At 38.3% G+C, this 14931-nt stretch overlaps 1 protein-coding gene across 1 annotated transcript in view; it reads left to right on the top strand.

The window, feature by feature from the left end:
* Positions 1-14931, top strand: part of C3H8orf34 (chromosome 3 C8orf34 homolog) — a 166933-nt gene that overhangs the window by 23008 nt on the left and 128994 nt on the right. Inside the window, exons 2-3 of the mRNA XM_037382037.1 lie at positions 8521-8668; positions 9614-9745. Of these exons, the coding sequence (XP_037237934.1) occupies positions 8521-8668; positions 9614-9745 (280 nt within the window). The remainder of the gene's footprint in view (positions 1-8520; positions 8669-9613; positions 9746-14931) is intronic.

Genomic DNA, 14931 nt, shown 5'->3' with positions numbered 1-14931 from the left:
CTATTTTTACATTATCTATGTTAGATTGCTTTGAAATATTTCACTGACCTTTTTCTGAGTTAGCCTGATACTTTCATATTAGTAAGATTCAATGCTGTGAAATTCAGCAGTGTTGAAACTCTTGTGTTAGAAAATAATCTTTACTTACACTTTGAATTTATTTGGGGTGTGGCTGAGCCCTGAGGTTTTTCAAAGCTTTTTCTCTTCCAATTGCTTGTGCTCTTAGCAGTGTTTTAGCATCTGACCTAAACTAGAAGTTCGTGGGAATAATTGAAGGCAGTGACTCTCTGGTGCAAGCATATTACATTCATGCTACCACTAGGTACATTGCAGTTACCTACAAAAATGTAGTCTTACTATTCACTTGAATATGCTTTACGTGTGCAATAGAAGAGTACTAGTTAGCCATGTGAAATAGGGGAGAGAGGAGCATAGCACCAGGGTGTCACTATAAAAATTGATTTGACAAGGCTTTCTTTGAGGCCTTGCCACTGTTGCTGTAATGAACCCCAGTGCACAGCTTTGTATCTACCAGTGAAGTAACTGGGGGGATTAGGGGAAGTTGCTTCTGTACTATAGCCGGACGATTCTTTCCTGGTTGTAACATGGTTTCAGGCAGTGAGTAGGACAGGTGTGCACCTTGCTCCTGCATTTAAGTAGGGCTAGGACTTTAACTAGCTTTGCACGGAATCATCACTTGTTGCCCAACTCCAGATTTAGGTCCTTCTGTCTTCTGTTGGAAAAATTAAGAGTAACTGTATGGAAGTCTGGGATTTTAAGTAGTAAGAAATTGGGACTCTTAATTCCTAGACCAAATTTATCAATGTCCTACTACTGGTATTGTGCTTTTAGATATTATAATATGGCTGTAAGTGGGGGGGGAAGGAAAGTATAAAATGTCTTGCATAGTAAGTTTCTTTAATCACTGACAAATCAATCAGTTTAATTGCCCTAAACTGTGAGGACAGGAACTAGAAAAAAACATGAGAAATGATAAACATGCAACAGTTATTTCTGATAAGTTTTTACTCTGGTAATATATCAGTAGTGTATCTAATGTGTGGCCTAATTTGGAAACATGTATTTACATTTTTTAACTTTACTGGGATAAGTGTTCGGGGGTGGGAGGTGTGTGGTGGTGGTGGTGAAAGAGCATCTGACAGGTGTGGTTAGTTGCTGAACACATTTTGAAAATGTGTATTGTCCAGGTTTTCCATGGGTCACAATTGAAAGGATTTCCATCAATCTTCATTTGCATAGTTAGATTCTAAAAAAGACTTTTTTTTTTTTTTTTTTTTTGGCGAGGGGGGTGGGGGGTGGGGTGGGGTGGGGTGTGTAGGCTCCTGGAAGGAAGGAAATGCTTGCAATTCTGCAGCACAGAGCAGTAATCTACTTCATCGAGGCATTTTAGGCATGCACCTGGCTTTATAATTATTTACTTCTCATGCATAAAAAACACTTAAGCTTAAGTGCTTTGCTGAGTCAATCCCTTAATACACCAATTGTGGTTTTTTTCATGTACAGCCTTCTCCTTCTGATTGCCACTCATAAACCCTTAATAACCATTATTATAGAGTGGTACTAGTGGTACTGTACTGAGTCGGGGTGGGATGGAGTTGGTTTTCTTCACAGCAGCCCATATGGTGCTGTGTTTCTCATTTGTACTAAAACAATGTTGATACACCAGTCTTTTGGCCATTGCTTGGCGCTGCACAGGGTCAAGGCCTTCTCTGTTCCTCACTCTGCCTCCTAGCAAGCAGGCTGGGGCTGGGCAGCTGTGAGGGGACACAGCTGGGACAACTGACCCAACATAAGAAAAAAGATATTCCTTACCATATAATGTCATGCTTGGCAATAAAAGCTGGGGGATAAATTTTTGAAAGTAGCTGTTGCTTGGGGGCTTGCAGTGGGAGGTGATGAGGGAGTGCCTCAGCATCACTTTCGTTGGCTGGTTGGTTGTTTTCCCTTTGGTTATTAAACTGTCTTTATCTTGAACCATGAGTTTTGCTTGGTTTTGCTCTTTCCATCCTCTCCCTGACTTCTCAGGGGGTGGGAGTGAGTGAACAGCTGGTGGGTGCTTAGCTGCTGTCTGTGGTCGACCTGCCAGAGGTAGCCACAAAAATACCTACTGCTTTTGTTCCTAGTATCACCCTCCTTCAGAAAAAAAGAAGTTTGTGCCAGGTAAGTAGAAGATAAGTCAGTGAAGTTTGAACTGGAAATATGATGCGATTATTTGAACAGTTGCAGTAATGAATCATTGAACACAGAGGAACAAGCGGCTTCACCTTAGACCTTGAAATTGGAGAAAGATTACTTCAGCTGATAGAGAAAAATCAGCTCTAGCCTGTTGAGTTAGCATTTAGGGAAGGCAGTGATGTGCAGTCAGTGTTCGTTTATGAATGTAATTTAAGGAAATCAGTCCAGGTTGTAACAGTCTTTCCTAGCCTTTATCTATTAGTATTTCTTTCGATTTAAATCCTACTGACCTTTTAGAAAACTAGTAGTTTCCATTTTCTCTTCGTTGAACTGTGAAGTGCCTTGCCTTCAGGGTAGAATTTCCACTGGTTGATAGAGTGGGTGGAAACTGAGGACGATTTCTGAATTACACTTTAGGGAAACCTTACAGTGTTTCTGCTATAACGTGAACTACCCTTGTTTGATAAACCCTTGCTGAGTTCAGATAATGATGTATTAGGCATAATTCCGCAAGTGTGAGATTGGTACGCAGAGATACAGGATTGCTGAAAGAAGTGTTAGCAATTGTAGAAGTCTTTGTGATTTGAAAACCATGGGGGAAAACATAACTGTTGACATGCTTGGCATATCTGAGAGCATGTCTTTAACCTTTTGTTCTTTTACTGAGAAGTAGTTAATGTTTTAGAGTAACCTACTATCGGCGACCCCCCTTTGACAGCATTCTTGTCTGAAATGATAGAATGGGAGAGAGAAAATCTTTCAATAATAAAGCCAAAGAGCAAAAGTGTTTGAAGCTATTTTGTGAATGCAGAAGTGGTATAATACATTTGGGACAATGATATTTGAAATATCAAGAATAAGATAAATAAAAAAAAAACCCTCAAAGGATACGTAAGTGAAAAAATACAGCAAGAGGTTCAGATAGATATTGCACGTTATGATGTGCATGGTGGAGTTTGATAAACTGTTGTGAGCTCTCTCAGTGAAACTTTGCAGTTGTCCATCAGACATCATCTGTGCAAAAGCTTTTTTTTTTCTGGATCGCTAAGTAAGATCAATGATACACGTTTTATCAATTATTATATAGATGAGTTGGATTTATATCAGATAGGGCTAGTTCATCCAACTTGGGAACTGATTATGTGATTTGCAAAGGGTTTGTAGTGGGAAGAATATGTTGTTTCCATTCTGCTCTCCAGAGTCTCGCTAAACATGGTTGGTAACATAGCCCCTAAAATTGGTCTTCTGTTATTGAATTGGTACCGATATTTAACAGATGAACATTTAAAGGAGGACTGTTAGCTATTTTATGATTTTCAGACTCACTCTTATTATTCTCATTGTATGACTCAAAAGTTTACCACTTTTGTGTATCAGCATTATCACCCTGATTTGAGATGTGAAAAAAAGCAGTTTGAGGCTTTCTGAAAACGTTACCTGCGCCGCTACTTCCATATTGTAGATTTTGTTACCAGTGCCACCTTTAGGGGAATTTTGTTTGCACCATACCATAGTATCAGGGCCATCATACCAGCTTTGTACTTTCTCTTTTAGTTGTATGTCCAGACTAATGTCTTTGCAGGCTGTGTTTGACACTGTGTACTGCAGTTTGTGATGCTAAATTTAGCGGCACAGCTAGCTGAAGAGGCAGGAGTAAGCAGTGTTGAGGCTTTGAAGAAAGAAAGAGTTGGCTGAAAGTTTTTCATTCAGTTTCAGGTAAAAGCCTGAGTATTTTCACAAACAAGCTGAATAGGACTACTGATCCTATAGAGGTTTGCTCTCAACTGTTTTTCTACCTTGGTTAGTTTGAAACAACTAGTAAGGTATAGGCATGCATATTGTTTTTATGTGGAAATTTGCTTTGTGTTGAATAATTGTTTTCATAGGGAGACACGGCGATAATTTCATGAATGCTTAAAATATGTTGAAGTCAATTTTGATTATAGCCTGGTGTGTTTCTTTTTTAATTCTAAATGGCTCAAGAAGATTTAAAGCCGAGCTATTTTCCAAAAGAAGGATGCTGGTATTTTTCCTTAACTTCCATAGAAAATAATCTTTTGTGGTAGAAGCAGTGGTGTTTACCTTTCTGGTCTCATTTAAGAATTGCAGACTTCTGTTTTAGCCGGTAAGAATAATGTCGAAATACATCATTTATTTATTTATTTATTTCCTTGCTTTATTACTGCAGAAATCAAAAAGGAATTCTAAAGAAAAATAATGTGTCGATCACTAAAAAATGTATTGAACTTACTTTCCTTCCACAGGTTTTCACCCAACTTTTTATCTTCTTTGTGCTCTTTACAGCCTGTACGAAGTGATTAGCAAACCTAGATTTAGGTGTCTGCCCGTTTTCTGTGTCCAGGCTCCATTGTAGTCAATGGATATATAGCCAATACAGTCAGTGGAGCCTGGAGAGCAATTCTTCCTAAGTGGACACACGCCAGCTAGTTAGCTGGGAGCTCTGTAGACTCCCTTGGCCTCTTCATTGACAAGATCACCGTTGACGTTGATGTGAAGCCTGCTGTATTGAATTGTCTTAATTTGGAACTGTATCCCATCAAAACCTTGTAGTTTAAGCTAAGCCACCTAGTCTCTTGGTCAGGAGAGACAGACAGGTATCTGAGGGCAACATGCTCTACCTAATTTAAACATCCAATTTAAATCATGAAATGAGAACATAATACAGCCAAAACCTGTGCACACTCTGGCATAGTTAAAAACAAAACCTGGGGTTGTTGTGTAGTTACTGTTATCAATTATAGGGCAAGATAGAATGTCTCTTAATTAACTTAATAACCTGATAGGTACGTTTAGACATAGCTAATTAGAGCTTTCTTGTAATTGGGCCTATGATTAATAGACTGTGAACACTGTTTCATCTGTATTAAATGCATGGACAGTCACAAGGAACTTAAAATTTGTGCCTGCATTGAATAACTAATAGAGGACTTCAGGACAGCACAATAGTGAAAGATTATTCTCTTTATAAAGAATTTATATATTTACTAGTTTAGACCTGTTTTTTTTTTCAATGTATTTTGCAGCCTTATCAATATGTGTGTGAATCTCTACATTGGAAACACCCACAGATCAACTTTTGCAAGTTTCTTTTAAAACAGTCTGTCTTACATATTTTAATAAAACTAATGAATGTAAAAGCATACAAAGATGCTGTTACAGAAGAAAGTAGAAGTGACTGGTATCATTTCTGGTTTGCACAGTGCAAGGTTAAATCCTTGGAGGAGTTAACTGCCAGTTTTTCTGGAGCTTATATCACCTTTCAGCCTGTTCTTTTTTATTCTAGTCAGGGCAGAACCTAATTTGGGGCAATAGAGTGTGGAAGCTGCAGAAACGACTGTATTCAGCCTAGTGCTCTAGTTTGTAGTAATCGTGGAAGTTCCTTTTCACCCTTTTTTGTGCTGCAGTGCCTCTCCTGGGTGCACAGGGAATTAATTAGCTACTGGCGTCTGAACGGGCTTCTTCACTTGTTAGGCAGCTGGAGGGTAGACACTGAGGGGAGTCCCACTGACAGAAGAGACAAAAAGGCATGCAGTGAAAGGAAGACATAGCAGTGTAAAGAAGGTAGGAGGAGAGAGGTTGTGGGTAGTGAACAGCTCACCTGGCAGCATGGAGACCCAATCTGCCATGACTTCATTTGTTGTTACAAGGCATACTGTACACAGAAGAACATGCCATAAAGGTAGACAAAACTTTTTATGTTTCTGATTTGAATTAGGTGAAATCAAGAACAAGTAGAAAACTTAGAAATTTGAGATAAAAAGGCAAAAAATATCGTTAATATTTTTAAGAGCAATGTCAGTGTCTTGCATTCCTGTTTTCATGCATACTTGAAACTAATCGGTTGAATTTCTTATCAATAAATGAATCTCAATTTCAATGATCTTGTGCCATTTTTATTCTGCTGTTAGTGCAGAGGCAGCTTCATTGAGACTAGTTGGTCTTTTTCCTTTTCTTTTTCCTGTGAAACCTTGCCTCCTTAGCACATTGTGAGACAGATCAGACTGCTGCTAACCAGAAAGGCATTTTATTTTTGTAACTTGTCATACACTTTAGTTTTTCTTATCTAATACCTTCACTTTTGTCATCTATTTTTGAAACTTACCAAACTTGTAAGAGTGTATTTAGAGTACCATGCAGTATGCTAATCCTGCTATCTATTAAGATGTCATCCAAACAACAGATGAGAGCATCAAATAAACTTTGGGTAATTTCATCAGAAGTTTAAGACAGTTTTACTAGGCAATGGTGCTGAGAATACCCCTAATAGACATCCCTAATCTTTAATGTCTCTTTGCCTTCAGTGAAGCATATGTTTTTACTTAAAAAATGAGCTGGATGCTTACTAAGTACAGTTAGTGCCTGTGATTTGTTGGGTTTTTTTTTTTGTTTGTCTTGCCCCTCTCAACCCTCCACCCCGTGGCATAGCTAGGCAGCCGTACACAGGCAGGTAACATATTTCCTTGTAATTGCCAGTTGGCCGGGGGTGACAAGAGACTCAAAGGAAACACGGGCTTGAAGAGCATGGGTTGGGGGCTGAGTGGATGGGGTTAGGTCCCTTGATGGATGGGTTAGCAGAATTTGGTAGGAGGGCAAAGGCAGTGAGGGTTATGGAGTTGTGATACTACTTCTGAGATTTCTGACAGCCTGTGTGGCAGGAAGATATGAAAGGAGATAACTCCTGCAGGTGAATGTGGATTTACACAGAGCAGATATCTGAAGCTACTATCACTGCTGTTGTTATTGCTGGTTTGAGTGGTGTTCTTTTCACATTCTGCAGAGTTCAGGAACCCTGCTGCAGTAAGTTGGAGACCACATTGACACCTTGCTTGGAGTAGCTTGAGAAGCAAATCCCCAAGAGATTCTTTGCCCCCCTTTTACAGCAGAATGCTCATAGTGAAAAGCTATGTCTTCCTTAAGTGGCAGCCTTCATAATTTGAGTCACCTTTGTGTTGACTTGAAGTTGTATTTACTTTCAATGACATCTCTGAAAGTGCCCAAGGCAGATCAGTTTGAGGTTTATTACACAAATAAGTAGTATTTTTTTGAACTGCATACTATTTTCAGTTTATGAGGATTCCAGCGATGTTATTTCTTTTTTACTTTAGGTGTACAGGATTGGTACAACTTATTTGTTACTCCAGATAGATAACAGTAGCCTCTATCTACAGTTTTTTTAACTTCTCTAATTGTTGTCACAGACTAGAACTGATGATTATGCTTTGGGACAGCACAGATGTCTGTATCGCTCAGGTCTTATGTGAACAGTAGATAAAAAAGTGGTCCTTTTGAATAGGAATTAATTTCATATCACCTTGGAATATCACTTTTTTTTTTTTTACTGTGTAAATATGTTCTTTAGTTTTATTGGTGCATCTCAGAATAAAGTAAAGAATCCCATAATTTGTTTTATTTTATTAGGTCTGTTTCTGTGAAGATAATTTCTTCCTGTGATAAGCAAGTCAGTGATGACAGTGATCAAGTAGCATTTGTCTTACACTGACACATAGGCATTCTAAAATTTTTCATCTCCACATTACGTTTTTGATGCTACATTAATTTTGTAATGTATTATTAATAGATTATCACCCATGCATGTTTTTTTAAAATTAATAGTGTCAATGCACCTATCTCAGTTCTCATCATCTTGTTTTTATTAATCTAAGACAGAAAAATATTTTCAAATCATGATTCAGATAAATTATTTAAATTACAAGTCAGATATTACACTTTTCCTTCGGTAATAGAATCCTCTGCAGTGGAATTCCTTCATTTGTTGTGGTCCATTACAAGCACAAGATTACATCTTTCCACTTGTCACTAATTCTGCATTTTGGCAGGGAAAAAAAGAAAAGTTTTCTGTTAAGAGTGTTGCCAAGCAACTAAAATATGAATTACTCCAATTTCTGGATTTTTTCTTACATGATATATATCAGAGTGTTTCTCTTACTTGGCAAGAGACAGTTTAAATGAAGTTACTTGCTGCTCAGAAGAGGTGCTTGTTCTGAATGGTTAAATGAACAGTATTCAGATTGTTTTGGGTAAATTTGAGCAGGTAGCAGGGATTGGGTTGTTCAGGGTAAATTCCAGTGGATGGGTGATGTTGTACAGGCTAAGAGCACTCAGACATAAACACTTCATAGGGCAAAGCTAGCAGTACTTTGAGGAGATGGGTGTTTCCAGCTGTTTTCTTCAAAGCTGAAAACAGGCTTCTCCTTTATAAATGCTCCTTTACTTTTGGTAAATACAAGATTAGTTTAGATGCAATATCCCACTAATTTTTTGTTTTGTTTTAATTTTCTAAAGGAGTTGATGACCAAGCTGATAACAGAGACACCTGACCAGCCCATCCCATTTCTAATTGATCATCTTCAGTCCAAACAGGGAAACCGCAGTCAGCTTCAGAGAACGTTGTCTGGCTCTGCTGCCCTTTGGGCAGAGAGTGAAACATCAGGTATGTTCTGTATGCTGGAAAGGGCTAGTCTCCAGTATAATCTTCCCATACTTTTGTTCATGATTTCCTGGATGCACGTATACCTACTGAACAGGTACTACTATGTGATTTTGAGCATGCGCGATAAATCCTGTTTGTCCAATAGATACTGAATTTAATACATATTGTTGGCTGTCAGCTCAGCCTGGTCATGTCAGTATGGATCAGAGTTACAGGGTGGAAACAATCCCAGTCTCACTGAGAAAGGAGGTGCATATAAAGATCCCTTGATTCCCCTGCTGTCCTTTTTGCTTTCCCTCTCTCTTTGCTTTGTTTTCCTTTTCTCTCCCATGGTGTTTTTGTGTCTGAAATTAGCCTTTATTGAGGTATTTTCTTTAATAATACACACTTTTAAATACTCATCATTCCAACACTTACTACTTTATGAATTCCAGTGTGAATAATTTATGATTGTAGATGTTCAGAAACATAAAAAAAATTCTGAAATATTTGCTCTGATTCTAAAGTAGAAATTTTAGCTTTGATGTTGTGGTACAAGCTATTATTAGAATGCTGGTTTTGTATTTAAAAATGCACTAATGATATGTTTCAGACTATAATAGGTAGTCAAAATGTTAGTTGCCTGACAAATCAGATTTTTGTTTGTGTAAAATTTTAAGCATAGGCAGTCAAACATGTAAGACAATAAATGGAGCTTAAGGACTTTTTCATAATTAGAATAAGATATGGTTTTAATGAAAAACATAGTAATAAATTTCTAAATTTTGATGTTTAGGAAATGGAAGAAATACATGAAATTTAGCAAAAAATCAGAAATAGCAGAACAAAAAGAGCGGACCCTGGTTTAGATTGATAGGTCTCATTTTTTCTGGATTAATTGTTTATTAAGTGTTTGAAAAATGACCCTACAAATGTTGTAACTGCCTGATTCGATTCTTTTAACAGAAAATAAAGGAACAAGGAGAGATTTTAGAAGTTACGATAAACCTTGGCAGGTAAATGCAAAAAAGCCTAAAAAGTCAAAGAGCGACCTTGCCGTGTCCAACATTTCTCCACCGTCACCGGAGTCCAAGTCATGTAAGAAAGCTTCACTACATTATTAATTCGTGCATACCTCCAAACCCAGAGTATATTTTTCTGTTGAATTAGGGTTAAAATAAAATACAAACTATGAGCAGTTGAAATGGCTGAATATATATGTTAGATGAGTTTGGTTCTTGCTTTACTTTCACTTGAGTTACGAATATTTAATAATACCCTATGTTGTCATCAATAGATAGAATAGAATTCTAGGTAGATGAGAAAAAGAGAAGAATATCTGGGTATCATGCACAATTTTATGTTCACATACCAATTATGATTTGATGTTTTAGTTTGCATTGCCATTTTGCATGTGTAAAATCTGTTCTGCTGTTACTGGTCCTAGTAACGGATTGTTTGCAGTGGGTCAGGCAAGGCAAAACTATAAATTATAACTAGATACTATTCAAGATACAGGGGCCATGGCAGCAGAACAGGTGTACTGCTCTGAGAGTTGTTGAAGGAATCTTAAAAGTACACTGAAAGAAAAGGCAGAATAGAAATAGAGTGACTGAAGGGAATATTGTCAATGACCCGTAAAATAGAAGTAGTAAAAATAGAGGCAGCAAGCCTTAGTGAAATATAGTGCTTCCTGTGTACTGGCCATTGAAGAGACTTAAACTTGATTTTGAATAGATTTTTTTACGCTAGTAAATATATCTACAATATACATACATACGTATGTATAGGTACACACAGACACACAAGTGTGTATACAAGATTTTTTCTCCAAAATGATTTGCAAATTCTTCTGTTTACTGTTGCAGCTTTTTGAAATTTTTGTAAAGGCAAGTCTTTTTAATAACTTGGAGTGTGATTAGGTGGACCAGATGAGAACAGAGATGTAGTATGCTGCAATGGAAGGCTTGCTGTTTTTCCTCTAAAAGTGAGATGGGGTAGTTCAGACTTCAGTGTAGTCAAATCTCCCAGTGGCCTCAGTAGGTCATAATGTTGCACAGCAATGGGCCAAGGGTGTTGTGAGCTGTTCCTGTCACCATGCTGTGTTATTCTCCCTTGCATTTCAGACTCTGTCATATGCATCAAGTAACTTCCATGCCATCTCTTAAAGACCCAGAGTTCTCAGTCTTTATCCCAGGTAGTGGAGTGACATCTTTTCACTCCCTTAATTTGTGTGCCTACACCAAGTTTCATGCTTGCTCGTCCTTAGGTGGTCCCAGGAGAGGGACAAAGAGGAGGCTGGGCACTCTAAACTTCCAGGTCACGTGTCGAGCAAGGAAGTAATTTATACATCCATAATAAGACTGGACTCAAGGATCTGTCCTTGTGGACTGAAGGGCATCTAATAATGCTTTTCAGTTGGAAAGGCTTACTCTCAAGCTATCCATGTTCCTAAGCTGCAGTGTGAGAGTGTAGCTTTACCCACAACAGAAGAAGATAGTCTTAGAGTGTGCTTAAGGCAATTGGATGTACATAAATACATGCCACTACCTGGGATTTGTTCTGAGAGAGGAGACTAATGTCATTGCAAGGTCACTCTATCATCACTGGAAGGTCATGATGATTGTGGGAGGTTCCTGATGACTAGAAAAAGGCAAACATCACATTGATTTTGAGGAAGGGCAAGAAGACTTTGGGGACTGCAAGCTGATCAGCCTAACCTCACTCTCTGGGAAGATTATTCAGCAAATGTTCCTGGAAGGTGATCCCAGCCGCAGGAAGGAGGAAAATGTGATTGGGAACAGCAAGCATGGATTTATGAGATCATATGTGCCTGATTAAATCAACCTGATTTCCCCCTTAGATGAAATAACTGGCCTTGAAATCAAAGAAAGAGCAGTGGACATTGAATACCTTGACTTTAGCAAAATGTTTGTCAGTCTCCCATAGTATCCTTATAACTCAGTGACATATGGACTGGGTAAGTGGACAACAAGAGTGTGGGAAGTTGGCTTGACTGTTGGATTCAAGGGTTTGTGACTGGGCATGCAAAGTTCAGTTGGAAAGCCGATCACTAGCAGCAAGCAGCATTTTTCTGGGACTGGTACTGAGACCAACACCATTCAAAAAGTCTTTCTTAATGTCCTGGATTATGAGGTAGAATGTTATTTTAGGTTTGCAGCTGAGACCAAATTGTGGGAAGTGGTTGGTATTCTGGGTAGCAGGGTTGCTGTTCAGAGGGACCACAACAGGCTTGAGGAATGGGCTGAGAGGAACCTCATGACCTTCAACACAGGCAAATGCAAAATCCTACATCTTGGATGGAATAATCCTGAGCAATAGTATGAACTGGGGTGTAAATGGCTAGAAAATAACTTTGCAAAAAGACCTGGGGTGCTAATGGACAAGAACTTGAATATGAACCAGCTGTGGCTGTGTGTTTTGCAGTGCTGAAGGTGAGCTGCGTGCTAGGCTGCATCGGCAAGAGTATAGGCAGCAGTATGTATTTTGCACTTTTGAGATGACATCTGGAGTACGTCCTGATAGGCTATGGTGTACCGAGCAGGTTCAGTGGAGGTCCACCAAGATGATGAAAGGGCTGGAGCACATGATGGACAGGGAAAAGCTGAAGGATATTGGTTTGTTTATCCTGAAGGAATGAAAGCTAAGGGGAGATTTCTCTGTTGCCACCGACTGTTACACTGGAGGGTGGTAGAGAAGACATAGCCAGATTCTTCTGGAAGGTGTGTAGTGAAAGGACAAGAGGCAACAAAAATTGTACTGCAAGGGTGGTCAAACACTAGAACAGGTTTTCCAGGGAGGCTGCGGAATCTCCATCCTGGGAGGTAACTCAAAACTCAATTGGATAGTCTGAGCAGCCTGCCCTCATTGGACCAGTTTTGAGCAGCTGGTTGGACTAGAAGACTTTCAGAGGTCCTTTCCATCCTAATTATCCCCTGATTCCATGCTTTCCTGTTCACGCCCTTTCCTATTTTGTTGTCCCTAATACTGTTTTAAACCTTGATTTCTGCTATTATTTTCATGACTTACTCATCCCTGCAAATACTTCTCTCTGCAACTTTTTCAAAATACTTTGTGTGTTTGAACTATATTTTTAATTGCTATCACAGAGGCTGGTTTCAGTCATATGCCTTTTTGCCATATCTTGCTTCTCTTATTTTCTGCCAACAACCAAATCAGTAATGACTTTTTTTTGACCTTTTTTTTGCTGGGTTTATGCCAAAATCAGTGAGTACTGTATGTCCCTTCAACTACTTGGATCAGCAGAAAGCAAACATGTTCAGAAGCCATTTATTATTCTGTCCATATGTGCACAGTGTATTCCATTTTTTTTGTGCCTTCAGCTTGTATGTCAAAACATCTTTGGGTGTCACTGTACATTTTTTCTAAAGCCTCTCCAAAGAGGTAGTAAGGACTCACCTGAGAAACAAAATGTTTTAGGCCTGCTGAGGCCTAAAGATTTACTCTCAGATTTGTGTTTAAAGCAAACAAACCTAACAACCTAAAAAGCCCCCCAAAACTGCCAAAACAAACCCAAAATTGAATAGAGTCCATCAGCTGTAATATGTTCTGTTGCAGAGCTTTTGTCTTACGACTGTCTTGTTCAAATGACCCTGAACTTGTAAGTTTATTCAGAACTGAGAATTGTAATTTGATGGGAATCTTTGGAAACATCAGGAGAATTGATTTATTGAATTAGGAAATACTTTTTTCCTTCAGCAGAGCTGATGTTCACTGCATGCTATTCCTGCACAGATTTATCTTCCTTAGGCATTCAACTTTTTTACTGGAAAGATTTCTCCAGTCCCTCCCTCCTGCCTGTTACAATCTTGGTTGCACCTGAAACAAACACAAAAACAAGAAACCCTGGTATCTAAATGATCTGACCACTTGTTTGATGTGTGCAAAACCAGAATTAAGCAGAAGCTGCTGCTGTTGTCTGGCAAGGAAGAGAATTGGAGTTGGGGCTCCTAGTGTGTGTGTGTGCGTATGTGTGTTTGTGTGTATATATATAAATATATTTAATGAATATTTTAAATTACCACATTCTGTATTTGAAGAAAAACAAGTTTCAAAGTTTCTAAATAGTTTGTGAAACAGACCCAGTCATCTCCTTTTAAGCCAAGTAAGTTGACCTCTTCACCACCTCCATATTAAATCAGATCACAGATCATCCTTCCACTCTGCTTCAGTTCACCATTCTCACCATATCCCACTTAAAATTACAATGTTGTCTACTTTTGATGGCCCTTGGTCAGTCTAGGACTGTAGGCCATCATTCTCTTAGCCTTTTAATGTCTGGGTACTGCATAAACCAGTTTGGCTGTATTATCAAAGAACTCTAATCTGAATGCTATTGCAGGGTTTAAGTACATGAGTAATTTTATGCTCAATAACAACAGGCATTTTTGTTCTTTGAGATGTAAGATGGTCATACAATGTATTAATGAAATATGTAGGATTTATTGAGCAACTGGTCTGACTGTCTGCAAATCATGTCTTGAAAAGACATGTATATGTAGATAAAAACAATACAGATCTTGTACCATCATCCAGTTGGAAATAAAGGTCTGCTGATTTGTGACAGAATTCATAACACATCTGCAAATGAATCTGATGTGCATTTGTTGGGCGGACATGCTGCCAGAAAATCACAAATACTGGAAAGCATGTCTTTACAGTCTTCTAAGATGAGATGGGGAAATCTCTGCTCTATAAAAGGAAAACATAAATATTTCTATACAAATGCTATGATGTAGATGTAATAAATCTTCTGAACTGTAGGCACATAATTTCAAGAGAAAGTGTTCTATAAATTTCTCAAATAACGGAGATGAGGTTGAGGCAGGTAATGTGATGAGGGATTTAAGATTACTGATACGAAGATTTTGAGGAATGAGTGAGTGTAATAAAGAGGAAAGTCAGAATATTATGAAAGGATTTTACTAAGTGTGTAGTGATACATGCATGGAAATGATACATGATGGAGCTCATACATACAGAATAATGTCATGTATTTCAAAAGATCTCAAGAAAGGGTCATATGTTCCTTATATATTTCTGCATGCTTCACACAAAGCCATCCATTTGAAAGTGCCCAGTGCTTGTTGATCCTATAGTTGGGAGGATACAAGTTTCTATTTTAAAAACATGTGTGAGCAAGCAGAAAATGAACTTTGAAAGGACAGACACATGCCACGTGATGTAATGAAGTAGATTTGACTTTTAGTATCTGTTCATTAGTTGGAAGAGTAGGTCAGTAA

This window comes from Falco rusticolus, chromosome 3, assembly GCF_015220075.1.
Source record: "Falco rusticolus isolate bFalRus1 chromosome 3, bFalRus1.pri, whole genome shotgun sequence".
Classification (NCBI taxonomy): Eukaryota; Metazoa; Chordata; class Aves; order Falconiformes; family Falconidae; genus Falco; species Falco rusticolus.
This window is presented reverse-complemented; position numbering and strand designations above follow the sequence as displayed.